General features: G+C 44.3%; 1 protein-coding gene across 1 annotated transcript in view; it reads right to left on the bottom strand.

Moving 5' to 3' along the window:
* Nucleotides 1-23,323, bottom strand: part of Thrb (thyroid hormone receptor beta) — a 239,456-nt gene that overhangs the window by 22,191 nt on the left and 193,942 nt on the right. Inside the window, exons 5-7 of the mRNA XM_027389385.2 lie at nt 9,410-9,510; nt 6,279-6,426; nt 2,352-2,557 (exon numbers count right to left, since the gene is read on the bottom strand). Of these exons, the coding sequence (XP_027245186.1) occupies nt 2,352-2,557; nt 6,279-6,426; nt 9,410-9,510 (455 nt within the window). The remainder of the gene's footprint in view (nt 1-2,351; nt 2,558-6,278; nt 6,427-9,409; nt 9,511-23,323) is intronic.

Here is a 23,323-nt window from a genome sequence, read left to right as displayed (position 1 = left end):
GCAAAGGACCCAAGTTGGGTTCCCAACACTCAGTTTAGAGGACTCACCACCACCCATTACTCCAGCTCCAGAGGGATCTGACACCTCTGGTCTCTGGGGGCATCTGTACCCACATACACATATCCCTACCCACCCACACACATAGGCACACATATCCCCACACATACACACATGCATACACATATCCCCACACTGATACACACATAGACACACATATCCCCACACATACACACAAGCATACACAGACATATCCCCATACAGACAAATACATACCCACATATACACATATCCCCACACATGCATACACGTAACTTAAGATGATAAACCTCTAGATTCTGAAAAGAAACACTTTGTTGATGATAGAAACAGATTTAGTTAAATTCATCCCCACCTAGGGGTTAAAAAAATAAAAGCATGAAATTTCCCAGAGGTCCAGAATGGCCCCTGAGTCCTCCATCTGAGTCAGAATTCAGCTTGAATTCCACTCCTTGTGGGCTACTTGAAATGAGAATGCAGCATCAGGCCCACACATGTGAGGCAAGGGTAGACTTAGATGGACTTAGTTCTGTGGGCATGCTGGTTTCTGCACTGATGTGGTCTAGATATATTGGTTTGGAATTGGCTTGTTAATCCAGAATTAGTGCAATTGAATTTCCAGACAGGCACAATAGGGTGGATCCAAAGGTGAAGCACCAGGATGCTGCCCTCCAAGACCTCTTTAAAGGCTACATGAGTGGCAGGCAGAAGAAGTCCTGAGGCCTGGCACTGGCTGTACATACTTCCCATGTTCTAGCACAATCTAGCTGTGGGAGCCCCCATGAGCTTCCCATACACTGCTCTCTGTAAATGGAGGTGCTCTATCTTTGCCTATAGGGTTGGATAGGGACTGAAGAGCAGGGCTTGCAGGGTCTAGGCTTGCATCTAGCATATCATGAGCATCACTTCAGTGTTAGGTGACTTTAATAGAGACCATCAACAAAGTACTGGTGACATGTGACAGTATCTGTTCACATGCCAGTGAGAGGATTTCAGGATAGGTGGATTATGCATAGCCCTGCCCCCTGCCCCAAAATTCCTTTTATGACTGTTATTTGTGGTCCTGGGGATTGGACCCAGGACCTTACGCAGGGTGGGCAAGTGCTCTCCTGCTGAGCTATATCCCAGGCTCTTTCTTTGCTTTAACTTTTGAGATAGGATCTTATTAAGTTGCCTAAGATGGGCCTGTAACTCAAGCAGGCCTTGAACTTGCAATCTTCTGACCTTGGCATTCTGTGTAGCTATGATTGCAAGCCTAAACCCACTGCATTGTAATGCTGCCGTTGCAGTGCACAGGTAATTCCACTGCTATTTCTTCTTGTTTTAGAGGGAGCAACTCTGATGATGTAAGACAGATCCACAGGCCTGGCAGTCAGCAAGTGCCCACAGAAGCCTTTATGTCTTATACTGAGAGCAGAACCAGTCTTGGTTAGATACTGCCTAGAGCAGATAGTCTGTTTGATGAGGTGAGTGAAGTGACTTGGACCAGATGACCTGTTGACTTTGGGGCCTGGTTTAACCACTTACTATCCATGTATGACTTTGGACTTTGTTTATGTATCTGTAAAATGGGGATAGTAGCTCTAGCAACCTCAGAGTACCAGGAAGTCTAGATGAGAAATGGCTGGCAAGGACATCCACTCTAAAATCCAATAAGCACCCATGGACCCTAAAAGATCTGCCTTGTCTCTATACCTTCCCCATCACTACATGTATTCCCTGGTTCCTGGACTCAAGTTTTTATTCCTAGATAAGCATTTTGACTTCGGCAGATAAAAACTTAGATCATGGGGAGGGACTTTGAGGAGAGGAGGGAGGGGAAACTGTGGTCTGGATGTAAAATAAAAACAACAATAATAACGTCACGGAAAAACCATAATCTGAAAACCAAACAACAACAAAACTTAGATCTGAGGTCTGAGGCCCTTCTTCCTAGAGGTTCTGCTGAAAGGGGCTTGCATGTGGAGGAGCCTTGAAGGCTGAGTATGTACACTGGGAATCTGGGCAGAAGCGGGAGGGGGAAGGGTAAGAGCCAGAAGGTATCAGACTTTCCAGACAGAGGTCCCAGCTCTGTCTCTTTCACAGAAAAGCACCCTGAGGTGGGAGGCCAGGGAAGCTGCTCTGGACTCCAGGGAAGGACCATTTGCACCAGTAGCTTCTGCACCCAGATTAGCACGACTGCAGTTCCATCTCTTGGCCTCTCTGAGCTGCACTATCAGGAAAGTGGGACACTAAGGACAGCAGAATCCAGAGGACTCCAAATGGAAGCAGAAAATGGGAGATACATGGATAGTGAGCCTGGCAAGGAACCTTACCAGAAATTTCCGCTTCTGCTTCCAGTGGCTTCCCTGGGCATTGGTGGCCACGTGGGCCTCGGTGACAGTCTTGATGAGCTCCCATTCCTCATCTGTGGGTTCTGGTTTGTGCCCAATTGATTTCTGCAGCTCTTCTCGCCGCCTCTTCTCACGGTTCTCCTCTATCAGCTTCCGCTTGGCTAGCCTCTTGCTGTCATCCAGCACCACTGCGAGGGAGAAAGGTGAGAGGGACTGCAGGTAACCTAGAGCTTGGAGCAGACTGTAGGCTGTGAGCTCCTCGGGGGGGGGGTGTTGAGGTGCCTGGGCTTGATGGTTTAGAGCAGTGGTTCTCAACTTCCCTAATGCTGTGACCCTTTAATACAGTCCCTCATGTTGTGATGACCTCCAACCATGAAATTATTTTGTTGCTACTGTATAACTGTAATTTTTCTGCTGTTACTAATTATAATGTAAACATCTGTGTTTTCCAATGGTCTTAGGTGACTCTCGTGAAAGGGCTGTGACCCGCAGGTTAAGAACCACTGGCTTAGTGGTTCACACTAGGCACATTCTCCTTTCCATAGCAAACTGCCTCTGATGAACCTTGCCCAGTGTGAGCCCAGGGCCAAGCTTCCAGTGCCCAGACCAACTTTCCAAAACAGAGCTTTGAAGGAGCCTGGGCACCAGGAATTCAGCTCTACAGAAGGCAGTGGCCCTAAAATCAGACTGAAGAATAGAGAGTTACAACCCCCACTACTTGGCAAATCAACTGAACTGCCATCTGCATCCATTCCTGGGGTTGTACTTCCAGTTCAGGAAGTTGGCTGGAGCAGTGATGGGAGGAAAAAGGACTCTTCCTGGCTCCCATCGGGGCAGACTGTGATGGGATGGGGACTCTCTTGAGCCTCACAAGACTTTGTACCTCATCTTCCCTTGATGTTAGATGAGGAGGCTTGGCTTGGAATCTAGAAAGACTTGGGTTTGAACCCTGACACTATCTCTTTCTAGCTGTGTGACTTCTAAGCAGTTTCTTAGGCTCTCTGAACTTTCATGTCTCCCTTATTAGATGGCATCAATAATACTCATGCACAAGGTTGCACTATGGCAATGAACTGTAAGTGTTCAGTGACTGTAGTCATAAGCTTTGCCATTTGTGCAGAACTTATCTTTCTATGGTCAGTTTCCAAATGGGACAGTTTCACTAGACTTGTGAGACTGACAGGCTCAGGCTTTATTTTATTTAAAGATTATTATTATTATTATTATTATTATTATTATTATTATTATTATTATGTGTGTGTGGGGGGGTGCACATATGCTGTGGCACATTTGTGAAGGTCAGCAGATAACTCTGTGGACTTGGTATTCTCCTTTGACCATGTAGGTCCTGGATATCAATAGGCTTGTGTGGTAAGTACCTTTACCTGGTGCATACCCTCTCCATCTTGTTATTTACTTAAAAATTGTGTGTGTGTGTGTGTGTGTGTGTGTGTGTGTGTGTGTGTGTGTGTGTGTGTGTGATAGTGAACTACTCCGTACACATGCAGAGGCCAGAGAAGTATGTTAGGTGTTTTGCTCAATCCTTCTATACATTTTTTGAGATGGAGCCTCTCACTGAACCTGAAGCTTGCAGTTCGGTGAGGCTCCTGGCCAATGAGGCTCCTGGTCGATGAGGCTCCTGGATGGTGGGTCCCCAAAATCTACCTGTCTCTACCACCAACACTGGGGTTACAGGTACATGTGGCCATGGCCAGATTTTATGTGGGTTCTGGAGGTTAGTACTCAGGGCTTCTTTCCTTCACAGCAAGCACTCTTACCCGAGTCATCTGCCCATCTCCAACACTCAGGTTTTAGATGACCTTGGGCAGTATCTAGGCCATCCTGCTCTTTTCACACAGGAGGGAATGTATCTAGAGACTGTGGCTTGCCTAAAGTCACACATAAAGTTCGTTCATGGTAGAAGTGGGGGAAGACCCAGGACCCATGCCTTCAGTTCCTACAACTGACTGTTCTTGGGCCATGTAAAGGGCAGACATAGCAAGAAGAAGAGAAGCAAGGTTCTCAGCTAATTCACAAGCAATCCCGGATGATCTCATCTGGATTGATCATTAACGTCACATGAGTATCTGATAATGTGGGAAATATGGAGTAGCCCTGCAAGGTAACTTTGGTTCACTTTCTAAAAGTCCACAATGCCTGCAGCTCCATTGCCCAAAGGCTTCCAGCATATCACACTATTGCATTTGACATGTGCTACACACTGAATCCTGGACCTGGGTCTGTGTAGTAGGTGATGATTTCTCAAGCAAGAAATGTGAAGCTTAACTCTGGAGCCACATACCTAGTCAGTGGTAGGTCTGGGACTTGGGCAGAGATTTCTGTCCCTCTCTTCTCCCCTCCCTCTCTTCGTTCTTCCTTCCTTCCATCCCTCTCTCCCTCCCTCCTTCCCTCCATCCCTCCTTCCCTCCACCTCTCCTTCCTTTGCTCTCTCCATCCCTTCTTCCTTTCTTCTTGTTATTTAATGATTTAATTTATTTAGTGTGTGTATGTATGTAAGGTGTGCACATGTCCACAGCACAGTAGGAGGACACCTTGTGGGAATCAGGTCTCTCCTTCCATCATATGGGTCACAGGGATTGAGTTTAGGCTGTCAGGCTTGTTAGGTGCCTCTATCTGCTGAAATATCTGGCTGTCCCTGAGCAGAGATTTTTATGTTGAGAAACATGGACCTTTTAAAATGTCTCATAAGCAAGTAAAAGACCTCAGCATTTATACTCACACTGTTCAGATGGACCTTGAGTATTAAACTCCATGACTACTCACACCTTAAATTTCATAAAATAGTGAAATGGCCACTTAAATAACAGTGGTTTGGAACAGTGACATATACATATTTGGTATTAAGCTAACAATATTCACATCCAGGTCAAAAAAGGGCTCAATCCTTAGAGGTAAAGATGCCCTGGGCTTGAGGTGCAGATGGACAGTACTTCCAGTCTGACACCCGAAATGATCTCTTAACACTCGCCATAGAGTTTTCCTCTATGAGGAAAATATATATATATATATATATATATATATATATATATATATATTCTCAGGGAGAACATTATTTATATAAACTAGGATTATTTTTCCTTATACCAGCAAAGTTCTCATTGCCTTTTCTTTCTTTCCTGTTTTCCTTTTCTTTTAAACTCATGATTGAAACCTCTGATGTGCAAGCATGATGGCTGTGGAAATCATTCTATCTGACTCCTGGCAGAGGGGAGAATGCATATTCTGAATGGCACAGTCTTGTTTTATAATAATTAAGGTGATGCGTAAATCCCTGATGGAGAGTTGGGAGGAGAGACCCAGGTCTAAACTCACTGGCTGTGCCATGGCACTTAGAAAACTGGGTGTGCATCTTTAGTTAAAATAATTTTTGGGGCTAAAAATACAATAAGCAACCAACAGTTGATGATTCATGTGGGAACATTCAACTTTGAATTCTTAAAACATTCTTGGACACGATGTTTTCTGCCAGTATCACATCTCCAAAAATGTCAACCAAATTAATTTATTTGTTTTTGAAAAACCAAGGACTGGCCTGCAAACCTCTCCACAATGAAGCCTGTGTGTAAGAAGTGACTATATTACATGGACAAGTCATCTCATTTGTAGTGTGAAACAGGGTGGCTAGTAGGCTACCCTTCAAACACATACAGGGATTCCCTAACCACCCCTCCCCACATTATCTGGATGCTTTGGAGTTGGGAATTGGTAAGTCAGGAAGAAAAAAACCAATGGGTCCCACCTCCTCTACAGCAAGGCAGACAGAGTGGGGTGTATATGAGAGCCAGACTGTGTCCACAAAGGTTCCTGCTTTCTTTGTTGATCTTGAACTAAACCCTTCCCCCCAGTGAACACTCCTCAATATCAAGCAAATGAAGAGCATCTACTTACAGTCTGTTGCCATGCCAACATAGATGCATTTCTTAAAGCGACATTCCTGGCACTGGTTGCGAGTGACTTTGTCTATGACACATTTTCCTTCATATTTACAGGAATAAGATGGATGGAGACTTTTCTGAATGGTTCTTCTAAAGAAACCCTAAATGAGAAAGATCCAAGAAAACAGGTTGTATTTGTGTCTACCTAAGAAAGAGATCAACTGTTCTGGCCCTTAGCCCTGACTCCTCCAATAATGATCTGTGACCTGCAAGTGTAAGTCAAATAAATTCCTTCCTCCCACAAATTGCTTTTTGTTAGAATTTTATCACAGCAATAGCATGAAACTGGAGCATGAAACCACTTCAGGTTAGTATTTAGAGGGAACTGTTGTGTTTAGGTCTTTCTTTGAAAACAAAGTCTGTGGTGGAGCAACATCAACTTTTCTTCTACAAAATGCAAACTTGCACATCATGGAAGTAAAAAAAAAAAACTCCAAAATATTTCTGTTGCTAGGGCAATACAGCCTGTCTGTATCCACTGTAGGTTTGAATAAACTGTGAGGTGTGACCTTTTCATCTCCAGATACTCTTGAAGATGATGTTACATTTGAAAAACTCTTTCAATCTTTCCTAAGTTGCTTCTTCATCATATTAGGAGATCTTGAGAACCTCTTGTCACTCCCAGGTTGTTTTTTGGGTCTGTGATGGGGACAACCTACAAACAGGATCTGATCTGGTACACACGCACAGACACATGGAACCTAGGTCATGCTATGTGATGCTTTTAAAAGATTTATTTAAAGTGTGTGTGTGTGTGTGTGTGTGTGTGTGTGTGTGTGTGTGTGTGTGTGTGTGTGTGCAACCCACATGTACAGGTGGGTTCAGAGGCCAGGAGAGGACTTTGGATCTCCTGAATCTGGAGTTATGGGTAGTTGTGAGATGTCTGCTATGGGCCCTGGGGACTAAGGTCCTCTGATAGAGCAGGGATTGCTCTTAACCATCTAGTCATCTCTTTAGCTTCTATGCGGTATTTCTTTTAAGAAAATTTCAGCTGAATCAGGTCTCTAAACACCCAGTAGTCTTGGGCCAAGGCTAGTTGATACTAGTGAGGTAGGGTCAGGAGTGAAAACTCGACTCTCCCCTTGTTAGGGAAGTTGCTGGAAATGTGTCTTATCATAGGCACAGCCAGTTTTTAGAGCTGCTTTGGGGATTTAAGAGTTGCAGTGACTTTAATTATATTTTTTCTCAATTCAAATTTGTTCTTATGATAATGTTGTAAGAGGATCATAATGTGGTCTAACCAGGAAGGTGAAGCTTTATACATTGGGGCCGATTCAGAGAAAACAAGACAAAGGCTAGTTTCTGTTACTAGTTTCAACTCTTCATCTTGGAAGTAAGCGAATGAATCTAAAGCTACATAATCTTATTGCTTATTTTTCCTCAGCACCAGGATTGTTTGGACATGATGGTACTCTGCTACTATACCCTATCATCAGGACATTTTTTTGTTTGTCTAGTTTTTGGTTTTTCAAGACAGGTTTTCTTGGTGAGCACTGGCTGTGCTGAAACTTGCTCTGTAGTCCAGGCTGTCCTTGAACTCAAGATTTCCTGCCTCTGCTGGGATGAAAGGCATGCACCACCACCTGGCTCAGTACTTTTTATTTTTTTTATTTTTAAGACAGGGTCTAAGTTGTCCAGGCTAGCCTCCAACTCACTCAGTAGCCCAGGATAGCCTGGAACTTGCTGTGTTCCCGAGACTCTCTTAAGCAGCTGGCATCATAGGCCAGAGGCACCAGACCTAGCTAGCCTTACTCCTCTCAAATAAAGCAATGAAACTATGGTCTGCAACTGCAAATCTCCTAATTAATCCACAGCCAGGTCTTGGGATTAGCTTTTTAAACCCCACAAGACCTTATTTTCATAGACGCAACACAACCTTTAGCCTAGTCTTGTCATCTACAAATTCTGTATCAAAAGGATCTTGGGGAAGGAGAGTCTCTTGCCACACACTCATTCCAGCTGATGGTCTGGCAGATGAGATCCCAGGATCTCAGAAAGGACAGTGATTGCTGCTTTTGTAGAGATGCCATGGTGTCACAGTGCTTCTTAATGTTATATGCAAAAAATAGGGACCTGCATGGAAAATCCCCATTAGGGAAGTGGAGCCCATCTTGGTGTGAATGGAATTAACCTGTTAATTGTGGGGATTTAAAGTCAAGGGCATGAAGGAAGCTAGGGAGAGCATGGAGGAAAGATGGAAGAGGTAGGGAAGGGAAGGCAAGAGGAAGAGGAAGAGGAAGTAGTCTTTTCTTTAACTTCAATAAAGTTTAATTGTAAACTTAACAGGAAATACAAAGTCCTTCCCTGGTTTTTAAGACATCCCATTTACACAGCATCAGCTGCATGGGTACCACACTGACTTAAGCCTTGTTACTTTTATTTTCGAGCCTAGGCTGATGGACCAAAAGATCGTTTCCATAGTGCTTAGCTTATCTTCATTTCACTGATTATGATTCTAAGTAGGCAGATGTAAGCTCCCTTTGGAGAAATGAATGTACCAGTATGTTTTTGTCAAGACTCTCCTGAAGAAAGGTTTGTAGAGCACAAAATTACCTGCTCCAACCTGACTCCATTTATTAAGGCTCTGTGGAAAGCCACTTTGAATAAATGTCTGTACATAATTGGGACTAAGTGGCTTCAAAGATTCTGCCTAATGGAACCCTTGGAAGTGACGTATTCATGCAGTCCACAGAAGCAAAGGCTGTGGAGGAGCAAACTCAGTCTTCTCAGACATTGCATGCAAACTCAGAGGAGAAACAGTGAAGTATTGGGTTGATTATATATTAAAAAATGCTTTAAAACTCAAGTGAGTGTTATTAATTTATTTCCTTTTTGTTGTCTTTCTGTTTTGAAAACACAAGAAATAAAATATCACCCTGCTGCAAAATTTTATTTAGTTACTCATGATTTGGGAAAAAGGGAAATTCAGACCTTGAGTCTATCAGAAATGAAGAAGACCAATGGATCCCTTGGTGGCTGGAGGCCATGAGTGTTGGATTTTGTTTTTTAATACTGAGTTCTAGTGACTCTCTGGAAGAGGACTGGTGCTGCACCATGGCCTGTGCTGGGGACCCTGGCACTTACCTTGCAGCCTTCACAGGTGATGCAGCGGTAGTGGTATCCCGTGGCTTTGTCCCCACACACTACACACAGCTCATCCTTGTCTAAATAGCTGGGGATATACCCTGCAAAGGACAAAGCAGAATGTGAAGAAACAGCATCATGTCAAAGCAAAGACAGCCAGAAAGCTAATGTTGTCCAACCAGAGACAAGATTGTTTGCTCAGAGGTGGTAGCAAAAGACTCAATGGAGCCAACTAGCATCCAGAGCACAGCAACCTGTCTTAAACATGGGATCCTGCTTGCCGTAGAGGCACCATCTGAGCAGGGTGCAGGAGCCCACGAGTCATGGGAGATTTGAAGCATCTGCTGCACAGGTGTGGAAAGTCTGGATGGTACATGCTCCTTCACAAAGCCCATTTCAGAGCTTGCACTTCAGACCCCATCCATTCTCAAGACAAGATAGGAGGCAACAATGTAGTCAGCCTTACGATGCAGTAGCCAAGTACTTCCCAGGTCAAGACATTGGCTTTAAGGGGTAGGAATTATAGATCAGGGAAGAAAATCCAGCACTGCTAACATCTGGTGCCGGGAATGAGTTGTGTTGCTTTTTTCCTAAAAATAGAGGGCTTGAGTGGAATGAACAAGGGCCTCTGAAATAGTTTTGGCAAATGAATACACAGCCTAACGTTGTTGGGTGGAAAGAAAGAATAGACATTCTGTTGATTAAGGAAAGGACACCCAACTACAGTAACACCCTTCGTACTGTGTTTAGTGGTGGATCAGACTCCCTGGGCTCAGAGAGATCTGGTTAAAAATAACATCAAATGCAGCCTTCTTCCTGCTTTGCTGGTTTCTTCATCCTCACGTGCATGGCCACACATCCAAACACATGGCAAAGACACATGTGGCTTTAGATAAGCTCAAACCATCCCTTAAAGAAGTGCATGGTTTATTGGTATGGGAAAGTGGTAAGGTAGAAGAAACAGCACTCAGGGAATCTTTCTTAATTACAGCCATGATTGTGGAGGTTGAGCAGACATTTTGTGGCAACAGGCCCCTGGAGGCTCATTTTTCAAAACAGAAAAGCTGCGAAGAAAACTATTCCTCTCCATCACTTATCAGAAATGACTTTGCTTAGACTTCAGTCTAGGAAAACATTATGGCTTTAGACGCAGATGGAGGGCTTTGGAGGGCGAGCTGGTGCTGAGCAGGGTTGTGATCTTAAGTACAATAGCTTTTCTTAGTTTGCTTTATCAGGTAAATGATGACTCAGCTGTTGGATCCAAGGTTTCCAGAATTCTTACCAAATATTTTATTTTAAAGTCTTCATGTTTTTAAAAGATTAGAAAAAAATGAATTCTATGTGTGTATGTCTGGGGGCTAGTAGATGTACATGCCTGTGGAGGCCAAAAGAGACCACCAGCTGCCATGGAACTGGAGTTACAAATGATTGTGCTGCTCACAGTGGGTGCTGGGAATTCAACTCCAGAATTCTTAATGGCTAAGCAATTCTCCTGCATCTCATCAGGCACTTTAAAAATAATTCAGGGCTAGTCTGTAGTGGCACATGCCTTTAATCCCAGCACCCAGGAGGCAGTGGCAGTCAGATCTCAGTGAGTTCGAGGCCAGCCTGGTCTAAAAAGTGAGTTTCAGTACAGCCAGAACTGTTACACAGAGAAACCCTGTCTTGAAAACCAAAACCAAAACAAAACAAAAACCAATCAAACAAAAACAACAAACAAAAATAAAAATAAAATAAAAAATAAATAAAATTCTGGGGTAGTCTGTGGTGGCACATACATTTAATCCCAGCCTGGCCTACAGATTGAGTTACAGGATAGCCAGGGCTACTCAGAGAAACACTGTCTCAAAACAATAACAACAACAACAAATTCTGGGACGTCCTGAAGGAAGGGAATGGTTTGTTTTCAATCACTCATTTATTGATCACTCCATCGGGAATGTATTTAGCATATACAGAGTGCTAACCATTATAGCAGGCACACTGAATATAAAAACAAATAAAACAGAATGCTTTGCTTGGGGAAGCCTGTAAGCAGCTAGTTCTGTTTCTCTAGCTCTGTTCATTTCTCAGTGAGAGAAGGAGGTAAAAGTGAGGGAAAGATGATGAAAAGTTTCTCAACATCATTGCAGAGAACTGCACACAGAAAACATGCTGAGATACCAGCCACACTTAGTAGGATGGTGTGATGGTTAACACTCATTGTCAACTTCATTAGATTTAGAATAATATAGACACCACCTCTCTGGGCATGTCTATTCAGGTGTTTTGTAAAGGTTTAGCTGAGGTGGGAAAAGCCACTCTAAGCATGGGTTGAATAAGACGAAAAGGGGGCATGAGCTCATCATCATTCATCTTTCTTAGCTTCCTGGGACATTGAATGGCATCTGTCTTGTCCCTGCAGTCACAGGTTCTCCACCACTATATAGACTGAATCCTCCCCAAACTGTGAGTTCCACAAACCCTTGCTCCTATAAGTTGCCTTTGTCAGATATTTGGTCCCACCAACAGAAAAGTAACAAGAATGACAGACAGCAAGTGGCAGAATGGTATGTGTTCACAGGGTTGCCCGGGACACAAATAACTAGCTGTACAGCACAGAGTACGTTTAAACAACAAATGAACCAAATTATTGACACAAATATCCTGGCAAAGGCAGTAGACAAGTCGCTGATGGCAGAATTTTACTGCAGCCTCTTCTATATAGTTGACCCAGCAGAATAGCAGCTTTTGAAGTTCTTGTTGCTGAGGCAGATGGCAGGTGTCATGAAGAAGATGTACAGGAACCATGTGTAATATGGTTTGGACTGTGGCTGGTGAAACATGCCTATGAAGAGCCATGGTGTCTAAGGACATGAACCAGAGTTGGGGAGATGCAGGGAACTCGTCTTTCCTTCTTATTCTTCATCTGGCCTCACCACACCTGCTGGTGTTACCATTTGGCATGGGCAGAAAGGCACTGAAGTGTTTTTCTTCTTGGTAGAGCAACATTGTATTTGTGTGGTCCTTCCACCCTCAAGGTTCTTGTGAATTGGGATCCAGTTGCATTCATTTCTTTTCTGCTGCTGTGATAAATTACCCCGACCAAAAGCAACTTAGGGAAAGAAGGGTTAATTTTGGTTTACAGTTCCAGAGGGATGGAGTCTATCATGGCAGGGTAGGCATGGCAGTAGGAGCAGGAAGCAAGCTGGTTACATGGAACACAAGATAGAGTGGGAAGTGGGATGGGGCTATAAAAATTCAAGTCCTCACCCTGCAATGTGCTTCCTCCAGCAAGGCTCCATCTCCTAAGGGTTCCATGGGCTTCCCAAACAATGGCACTGACTGGGGACTAAGTCCTGGGGGGACAGTTCTCATTCAAACCACCACACCAATGCCAAGTCAGTTCGGTATCAGGACAATCTTTTCATATTCTGACCTAGGGAGAAATGCTTTACTTTTCTCTCAGGTTAATTTCTTGGTGGGCGGAGTTGATTAAATCCCTTCTGTTAATTAGCAAAAACCACTCTAGTTAGTAGCAGTTGCTTACGTGGTCATACTGGTGTACCCCAACCATCATTTTCTTTTCTCTGCAATATTAGCTGAACAATCTTATTTATCTAAGGCAGTTGCCACAAGTAATGGCATACCAATCCTTCTGCCTGAGCTCACTGTTCATCACAAAGTAATGCCAGGAGGGCTGGCGTCCTGTATGTAGTAAACAGGTAGGCAGGGAGTCTCCTCTGGCAGCCCTGTATCCCTGATGATATGGCAGCTCCTGTCCCCCTAGAGAACTGAGCCACTTCTCCTTGTTCAACTTCACAGTCTCTCATTTCCACCTTTCACACTCACAAAAACAAGAGTCACATGCTGCCAATGTGGCCAAGTCAGAAAAGTGTACAGACATCAGTTGTGTTGCCAAATACGGACACTAGTGGGTGACATAATGTTGGTGTTGGATGTCTAGATCAGATGTCAGATGTGTCACCTGAGGAACTGTGGATACAATCGTCCCAGGTCAACATCAGAAAGATTGTTGGAGGTTACAATGAATGAAACAACTAAGGCCCATGACAATCCACAACAGTTCAAGGTTGATGTGTCTTTCCCAGTTTCTATTGCTTGTATGAATTATTTTTCAGACTAACAAGCTATGCTGTCACATTATCAAACATATACATGTATATTTATTTTTGGCTTTAGGTGCACATCTATATGTATTTTTGTTTGAGGGTGTAGTGCTGTGAGTTGCAAAACAGGCACTCTGCAACGGAGCTATATATAGTCCCAGCCCCTTAAGCAACGTTCAAGAAAGCAAGTGCCGTTTGGTTATTCAAAGGGGACATGGAAAGTTTTGTTTTTAGTAACATTTGGCTCATTTGATTAATTGCTAAGTATTACTGTGAACCTAAAAATGGTTGTTGTGGTAAACTACTGCTTTTTAAGAATTTTTTCTTTTGGAAACAACTTTACTAAGATAACACTATCAATGGCTTTTAATATATTCATGGGGTTGTGCAACTACGACCCCTTATTTGCCTTAGAACATCTTAATTATCCCCTAGAGAAACACCTGTCTTTTAGTGTCGCCCCATCATCACCCCCCTCTTCTCCACCCCTGTGCTACCTGGATACACTCTCTGTTTCTACAGATTTGTCTCTTATTGCCATTTCAGACAAATGGGATGAAACCCTAGATGTTCTTTTGTGACTGGCTTTTCACTTAGCAGAATGTTTTCAAGGTTCATCCATGTTGCAGGCAACACTGATGAAACAAAACCGATCCTCCGAGGATTTGGGGTTTGAAGAAGGCAAGAGTTCTGTTCTGTTTTTCTGGTTTACACTAGATCCAGTGCATTCTCTTGAGGGGACAAAGCCAGGAGCCTGGCTAGGTTAGCTCTTTTTGAGTGAATTATGCAGTACGGCAGGTCCTTGGAGAACACTGGTGCTTCCTGTCACCTTAGCAGACACACAGCGAGGAAGTAACAGGGTATAACATAGGTTAGCCTTGATGACAGATCTAATGTTGAGGATGCTGCCTGTGAAGAAAGGAATACCTAGGTGTGCCTACCTTTCAGTCATGACTGGTCTTAACCTCAGAGCAGACTACTTGCCCAGTTGGACCAGTCCTGATGTCAAGAGGAAGCATTAGCTGTCACAGTGGGGGAATCTCTCTGATCAGGTCAGAGGCTACATCTGCTGTCCAGGCTGGGTTGGACACTAAGTTACTCCATATTGCGGGGAACAGTAGCTTTTAGGCTGGGCGCTGCCCTGGGAGACTCCATTTTAGAAGAATGTTTTGCTGAACTCTGAGAGCAAGTGCAGAGGGAGGGTGATTCTGCTTTGCACTGGTATCTAGAACCTTACCTTCACTTGTACAGCAGGACCCGGGAGGTATAAACTCATCAAGGTCGATTGGGGGGAACATGTGGGCACATGGGCATATTAAAGACATCTTAGGGAAATGTGGCCTAAGGGCTGGTCAAATGTACCAGACTGACAGGAGTGCAATGTCCTCACTTGGACCCCATACCAGGAGGACACCTAACACGTGCCTGCCCATGGCCCCATCAACTGGACTTGTCATCTTCATATATACATAATACTTCATGGGTACATCAATCGTCCATGAGGCTTTGCTTCAGCTTGGTCCTCACTGCTTGATATGACCCACTTGAACTGCAGTCTGTCTGTCTAGATCTGATCTTACACATCACCTTCAAGGCCTTGCACCTTGCCTAAGCAGTCCTGTGTCTCTGCAGCTGGAATCAGCAGCTCCCCAAACAGGTGGTGGTTCTTCTTCTTCTTCTTCTTCTTCTTCTTCTTCTTCTTCTTCTTCTTCTTCTTCTTCTTCTTCTTCTTCTTCTCTCATTTAAATTAGAAACAATCTTGTTTTACATGTCAATCCCAGTTCCCTCTCCTTCCCCTCCTCCCCTCCCCCCCTGACTCCCTTATCCCATCCCCTTTCTGTTCCCCAGGGAGAGTGAGGCCTTCCATGGGGATCTTTAATGCCTGTCACATCATTTGGAGCAGGGCCTAGGCCCTCCTCCGTGTGTCCAAACAGGTTCTTTAATAGCTTATGTAACTACTTGCAGGGACTCTGTGTCTGTCTGCCAGGTGTCTGTCTCTTCTCCAGGAGGGCCTCTGTGAACTCTGTAATTCCTTATAGCCATTCTGTACCCTACATCTATCCATACAAATGACTATAGTCACCATGTGATGTGGAATGTGTGGTCTGAGAATGGATATTAGCAATTAAGATGAGAGGAGAAGAACTTGTGTTTGCCTCAAGATATTCTGACATTGTGAAAAGACAGATGTTTTTGGCATAGGGGCTCACAACACCACACTGCTGATGCAAGGAACCCCATTTTCAAGTTTCCCAGGTAACCAAGGACCAGCTACTAACTCCTGAGAACAATTCAGATGGAATCTGATTCATAGTGTAGAACTATGGGCTCAGAGAGGCAAGAGCTCAGGGGTGGGGGGTGTTGAGACACAGGGTGACACTACATTTTAACACTCCCAGAGAAGCTAAATTATTGCTGTGCTTAGTCATTTTTCCAGTTCGATATTGAACTTGCACAGTTCATCCCACGGCTTAGACTTTTCTAATTTCAGCCCATTTCCTGTCAACACTCTGCCTTCTGCCATTTCTTTATATACTTAAAAGCCTTGCCTGAATGGCTTAGCCTTTTCCTAACATGCTAATCCTGATTCCTTTTACATTTAATTCTTGGTATTAGGAACCAAGCTTTGTGTCGTGTTAATCTGTAACTCTCGGATAAACACCACACCAATTAATTAAACCACCCATCTATCCATCTGTTCATTTGATCAACAAACTGTGGAACTACTACCTGCAAATTACTGAGCAAAACCTTGAGCTGGCACTCACTATAGAGGCCTTTCCAGATTGCTGTCTGTGACACCTCCCCCACCCCCTGAAACTGCCCCAGAGACTCCCACTTCACAGATTCTTCTCAGGACAGTCCCTGTGGACCCCAAGCCACTCACCAGGGTCACTGAGGATCCTGTCATTTGACATCGCTGGCTGAGTCTGAGGTGATGTGAATCACAGACACTTAAGTCTAAGGCTCAACCTTTTATGCCTTAGGAATAGAGTATGGGTGGGAAGCATTGGTAGGCCAGAATGGGAAAGGAGACAGGATACTCCAAAAGGGACTCTGGACTTCTCTCAAACTGCTAGAGTAGGAAGAGTGGCACAGAGGTTTTGAATTATTTCTTTATTTTAATGGGCCAGGGTTGGCTATCAGATGTATATTTTTTCTTCTTCAGTACTTAGGGTCTTGCAGGTGCTAGGCAAACATCATGCCACCAAGTTAATTTTCAGCCCTCCAGCTCCCCATTTTTTTCTTTCACAAGCTAGGATTCATTAACAAGTGCAGGCTTGAACTTACAATTCACCTGCCTCAGCCTTGAGAATGCTGGGTTTGAAAGGCCCAGTTATAGTGCAGCTTCATAGGTGTGAATTCCAGGCTGGGCTTCATTGTCTATTTCTTGTAGATTTAAAGTCTTAGTAGCCACTATAACCTTTAAGAGCAAATGGGCTATCAACTTCGAGGGTCAAGCATCTCAGAACAGTAGGGTGAGATGGGAAGAAGGCAAGGCCACAGAAGTGGTACAGTTGCCTCTGGTTTAGTTTTGAGTCGGTTTATGGCTTTGGACTCCACACTTTTACCCACAATTGTCTCCTGTCCTGCACACTTTAGAAAAATCAGAAATTCTATTCAGAATAAGATTGAAAGCCATAGCCTTGAAAATGTGGACTATTGTGGCACGGAGAGATGACTCAGAGGTAAGAGCAAGTATAGCTTTTACAGAGGACCTAAGTTCATTTCCCACCATCTATATCAGGTGGATCACACAACTGTCTGTAACTCCAGATCCATGGGATTCACACCCATGGGCTTCCTCAAGCACCTGCATTCTCATGCATGTGTACTCACTCACGAGCATCTGCGCTTAGGTGCACAAGCACCTGCACTCACAGGCACCTGCACACACATGCACACAAATTAAGAAAATAGTCGGTTGTTAATTTTCCAGTCCTACATTGCATTCAGGGGAAGTACAGTGATTTGCCATCAGGATAATACCCTTGCTGCTGTTGGCAGCACTAGCCTCCTGACAGGTGCATTCTGCAGCAAGGTAGAGGTGCATTTCACCACCTAAAGCATCTTCATGATGCTTAGGGACAGGCAGAGTAGGTTATCACAGCTGGGGTGTGTGGGTGTGTGCTACGCCAACCTGGGGTCAGAGGCCAGAGTCACTACTAACCCTCTTGCTGGTCAGCAGTCACAGCACAGAACTCACTGGCCCTGGATGTCAATAGTGCCAATTCTGGGGAACCCTCGTCTCATAATTTAGTATATAATTTGAAATTTGCTTGAAAATACGATAATCCAAATGATTCAGAGCTATTTTATTTTCAGCTTAATTTTTAAATTATTTTTTCGTTTTTTTTAATTTAAATTAGAAACAAGCTTGTTTTACATGTCAATCCCAGTTCCCTCTCCCTCCTCTCCTCCCCTGCTTCCCACCAACCCCCATCCCATTCCCTTTCTGCTCCCCAAGGAGGGTGAGGCCTTCCATGGAGTTCTTCAAAGTCTGTCACATCATTTGGAGCAGGACCTAGAACCTCCCCCATGTGTCTAGGCTGAGAGAGTAGCCCTTTGTGTGGAGTGGGCTCCCAAAGTCCATTCATGTACTAGGGATAAATACTGATCCACTGCCAGAGGCCCCATAGGTTAATCAGACCTCCAAACTGATATTCTTGTTCATCAGCTTAAAATTCTAAAGTAGCATTCAAAGCGACAGTTGTTTTTTTATGGCATTTTCATTCATCCTTAGCTTCAGTTGATTCCCTCCACACCCTGTCCTCCATCCCAGGCCCTCTACACTGCTTGTAGCCTGCCACCCTCAGTATTCCTCTTTGAACTTTCATTGCTCACACGTTCCTGTACCCTCTTCCAGGGTCCCTGAAAACCTCTTTCCCCCTTTCAGGGCTTTCTAGATTTCTTACCTCTACTCACACCCACTCACACATGTATAAAAATGTGGACTTGAGCTCTACATAGGAGAGAGAACTTTCAGCATTGGTTTTTCTGACCCTGGATTACTTTACCTAATATAATATTGTCCAATTCCATTCTTATTCTTACAAATTCTATAATTTAATTTTTCTTTATGTTGAAATAAAGTTCCATTTAGGCTAATTTTGTGTAAAACAGAGGCCATTTGCCTGTGAAGGACGGAAACGAGGGAGGCGCAGGGCAGATGAGGCCAGTTGGCTGGAAGACGAAATGAGCTGTGGACTGAGTAGCCTGAAGTGATGAGGCTGGCTAGGGGTGGAGCTGGGAGACCACAGCTGGGGATGGGACCGAAGCGGCAGAGAGAGAGACTCATGGAGAGACTGGCTATGGTTATGGGGGCAGAGGGTGCACACAGGCAGAGTCTAAGTGGAACACCACATGGCAGGGCAGCCTGTTGGGACCCGCGCTATTTAACAGGTTAGAAGAAGAACATGAAGCCCCAGGAAAAGCTGTGTGGAAGGCACCGGGGATAAGAAACCTCCAGAGAACTCTGGAACCTAGTTGCAGAGAGGGAGGAATGAAGATCAAAGGGGTCGGTACCAGGCTGGTGAAACCCACAGAAACAGCTGGCCTGAACAAGGGGGAGTACGTGGACCCCAGACTGCTGTCTGGGAGGCCAGCACAGGACTGAATCAGACCCCTGAACATGGATGTCAATGAGGAGGCCTCCGCACTCTAAGGGGCCCCTGGTAGCGGATTAGTATTTTTCCCTGGTGTAAGAAGGGACTTTGAGAGCCCATCCCAAGCGAAGGGATGCACTCTTGGCCTGGACACATGGGGAGGGTCTAGGCCCGGCCCAGGATGATGTGGTGGACTTTGGGGGGCCCCTGTTGAGGACCCTACCCTGCCTGGGGAGTGGAGGGTAGATCGGGTGGGGGGAATGTGGGGGGTTAGGGGGGAGGGACGGGGGGGGGAGGGAAGGGAGAAGGGATTGACATGTGAAGCAAGCTTGTTGTGACTCTGGGATCTGGAGACTGGTTACAGACACTCACTGAGCTGAATGGGTCTTAAAACCTGGGCCAGCCATGTAGAAGATAGAGCTTATCTGCAGGCTGGATGCCCTTGAAGGCTGGGCTGGTAGGAGAGTGGTGACATTGGTTGGGAAGCTCACGGATGTGAACCTGTGTTCAGGAAAATAGCATAGTGCCATTTCTTGCTAAAGTGGCCAGGCATCTGACTCCAGTTGCTCATCATCCCTTTGGCTCCTGCCTTTGTGGTAAGGAGAACCAGCACATACTCCAGCATAGGGCAAGAGCACTCGGAGGTCACTGAAGGACACATCTCTGGCAGGTGCTTGATTCCCAGGAAAGAAACAGGAAGGACCTGCTCATCCTTTTGTCCGACCCAGAAGTTGCATGGAAACTATTTCTGTTCCTTACTGAGCCCTGCTTCTGGGTGCTCAGAGGCACTCTCATCCAACCTTTGGAACAGCAAATGTGTTCTGTATTTTAAAATACCAGTGGTATTGTCTTCTGGAGGGGTATTCTCTGCTATTGGCATATGGGTGGCACTGCCAAATTTAAAGGCTAGTGCGTATGAGCGCCCTCATAGTTCCACTCGCTGTCACATTTACCATTTAAGGATGACATGTGAAGAGATGGTGTCTATACTTTTTTAAAACAGTTTCTTGAGGAAACCTTTCGAATGAGTGTTTAAACAAGTTTATCTGGAAGGGAAGAGGTATAATGAGAGGGAGAGTGATGGAGAGAAAGAGGGGAATGAGAGATAGGAAGAAGAGAAAGGAAAGTGTGAGGAAGATGAATGGGGCAGCTGTGGTCTTAACGTTCAAGTTCAAGGTAGGGAGTGACTGTGCCAGGGAATGCATGGCTCTTCCATGGTTTGGTTTCCAGTCCAGCCTGCTTTGTGTGATGCTGCCTCAACAAGATCCTTGGATTTAACATTATCTGTCAGGAAACATGTTTATTTTGGGGGGAGGGGTGGCATGGGGTGGCACAGACTTTAGAGCCTCTTTATTCCCAATTTTAGCTCTCTAATTTTAAAAGAGGTCTAAGAAATCCTAATTAGAGATTCTACTTCTTGAGGGACTTGGTGCACTTGCTACCCAATCCTCTTGATGTGGGATGCTTCAAACTATTTAATTTCTATTTCTAATGTGGCATGGTGTCAATAAACAAGACAGTAGATTGGGATCCTGGTATGGAGACAGAAGGTAGAAAGTTCGATTTTACCTGGGATTGCTGCTTCAGTTGAACCTCTCTCTCTGAAGGATTCAAATGATGGGACAAAAACAAACCACAGCAAAAACCACAGATAAATGCTCCCTCCCTCCTTGATGGGAGCTCAAATGAGGGTTCTTTTGCACTGATGGTGGGCTTAGCCATGTTCCCTCCAGCACATTTTGAACACACAGTTCCTGTATGTATGGTGTAGAGGGTCAGACAAAGATCCTGTCCTGAGCTATTGAGGCAGACTCCTGTAAGGTTCCCTGTTAAAGGGATGGAGAAACTGACAGAAGCTGCCTTCTGAGTGGCCAAAGGCAAGCTGGGAGGTCACTGGTGTTAATCAGAATTTCTGATGGGAATGACCAGCTCAAAAATAGAGGAAAAGAGAAAAATGTCAGCCTTTAACTACCCCTAAACCACAGCCATAATGGAGAAGTCATAAATCCTGGCTGTCATTTCTCTACTAATAGAGAATCATTAGAATCATTCCTAATACTTTATTGCCTCTCCTTCCTGAACAGGTGGGGGCAGAAGTTGGCCTGGCCACAATGACAAAATTGAGCAGAATACATTGTAACTGTGTCACTTGAGAGACTGTACAAGGCTCATACCTATGAATGATTAGTTGGTTTCTTTTTTATTTGTCTCTAAATTTTAAGAAGTAAAACATTTTTTGAACCATGTGTGGTGGTGCATGACTGTAAGGATGAGGGAGAAGAATAGCAATTTTGAAGCTAGCTTGAGAGGTATGTAATAAGTCTCAGAAAAAAAAGTGGTTTTTCCTATTCCCTAGGGAAACTGGATTGATATTATTGGCACACATTTCAGCTGGTTCAGTGTGGCTCTTACACAGCCCCTCCCCTAATTGGTGTAATTTTATTGGAAATAGGATTCAATGAGCAGAAGCCTGACTCCTTGGCTTGTGTTTGTTGTGGAATATTAATTTAAGATATGCTATATTCATTTATGCTATGGAATATTTGTTTAATGATGCAAAGACATGTTACAGTTGTTTGATTAAATACAATTAACCTGGGGTCAGGAGGCTGTCAGCAACTAGCTGACAGGAAGTGGTAGGGAGAATCCATGTGTAGCTAGCTAGGGTTCTTAAGTGGGGGCTGAGCAGAAGGATGCCCTGTTTTGGGGGAGACGTGAGTTAGGAGAGGAGGTTAGCTACTTGATATTCAGCCTCTCTGAGTGATCAGAATTTCACCTCAACCTTTGAACCCTGAGTTCTATAGATGGATAGAGATCTAGATAAAGTTCCCTTATGGACTGTGATAAAGCCTGTGCCTGAGGAAACAGAATCCTACCTGGCTCTGGCCAGTGCAACCAAACCACTACTGGTAGCTTCGGAGTTGCAACTACTGATTAGGACAGCAGTCGCTTAAAGGGCAACTACTGAATTTAATGAAAAACAACATGTGTTCTCACTGCTTCAGAATTTGATAACTTTTTCCTTCTTGGCTAAAATGCAAAATCCCAGATGACACAAAGGAAATGGTCCATTGGTCTAAAGTCTTTCTGGCCGCATGTTTTATAAGCAAGAGGCCCTCAGTGCTGGTCAACCTCCACTCTGCAGCCTTTCTCCATCACTGTGAACTTTAGTGCCTTAAAGCAAGATTATGTGAATGCGCTACACATCAGAAAACTCCATTAAAGACTAAAGAATAAGCCGGGCATTGGTAGAGCACGCCTTTAATCTCAGCACTCGGGAGACAGAGGCAGGTGGTTCTCTGAGTTCGAGACCAGCCTGGTCTACAAGAGCTAGTTCCAGGACAGCCTCCAAAGCCACAGAGAAACCCTGTCTTAAAAAAATAAAGAAAGAAAAAGGGCTTGTAATATGGCTCAGCCCATGGAAGTGCTGGCTGCCAAGCCTGGTGACCTGAGTTCGATTCCAAGAACCCATGTATGTGGTGGAAGAACAGAACCGAATCCATGCATTGCCACCCCCCAATAAAAAATAACAAAGCCAACCTCCAAGAATCCATGTCCTCCCTCCTACTTCCCTCCTTGCATGAACACATTGAAAAAGCTGAAACTTTAAAAAAAGACAAAGAAAGTCAGTGCATCGATGAAGAGTTATAGTCCTGCAATGGCAGCAACAAAACACACAAGTTAAGTCTTTCAGGAAAATAGATAAAAATCCACTTGGAGATGAGGCCTGTCCCACTGAACACCTGTGTACAGTCTTAACTTTGCCTTAATGAGACACTACTTATCTTCCAACACAGAAAAAAAATCAATACTGGATCAATATGGATAAACATGCTGGTTCTGACCTTTTGTCCTAAGACACAGTTAACAGCTGGGTTTAGTGTTACTGGGATTTACCCAGAGACTTGTAACAGTAAATAATGATTCATTTAAGAATATTTGCCTGCTTTGATTTAGTGAGTCTGGCAGGTGGCGGTGGCCTTTCCATGGCATATGGCTTTGAGAAATTACATCAATATATGCACACGATGCATCTTTTCTTCCAGGTCATGCATCAAATTAATTAATAAAGAATCCCCAGTTTCATATTTTATAAGCAAATGTTCCCCAGCTCTGGCTGAAGAGAATATAGAGAAAAGATGAAAGGAAAATGAACCCCAAATGTTCTGCAGGAATTTTTAAAGAATTTTGGATTTCAA

This window comes from Cricetulus griseus (assembly GCF_003668045.3).
Source record: "Cricetulus griseus strain 17A/GY chromosome 1 unlocalized genomic scaffold, alternate assembly CriGri-PICRH-1.0 chr1_1, whole genome shotgun sequence".
Lineage (NCBI taxonomy): Eukaryota > Metazoa > Chordata > Mammalia > Rodentia > Cricetidae > Cricetulus > Cricetulus griseus.
This window is presented reverse-complemented; position numbering and strand designations above follow the sequence as displayed.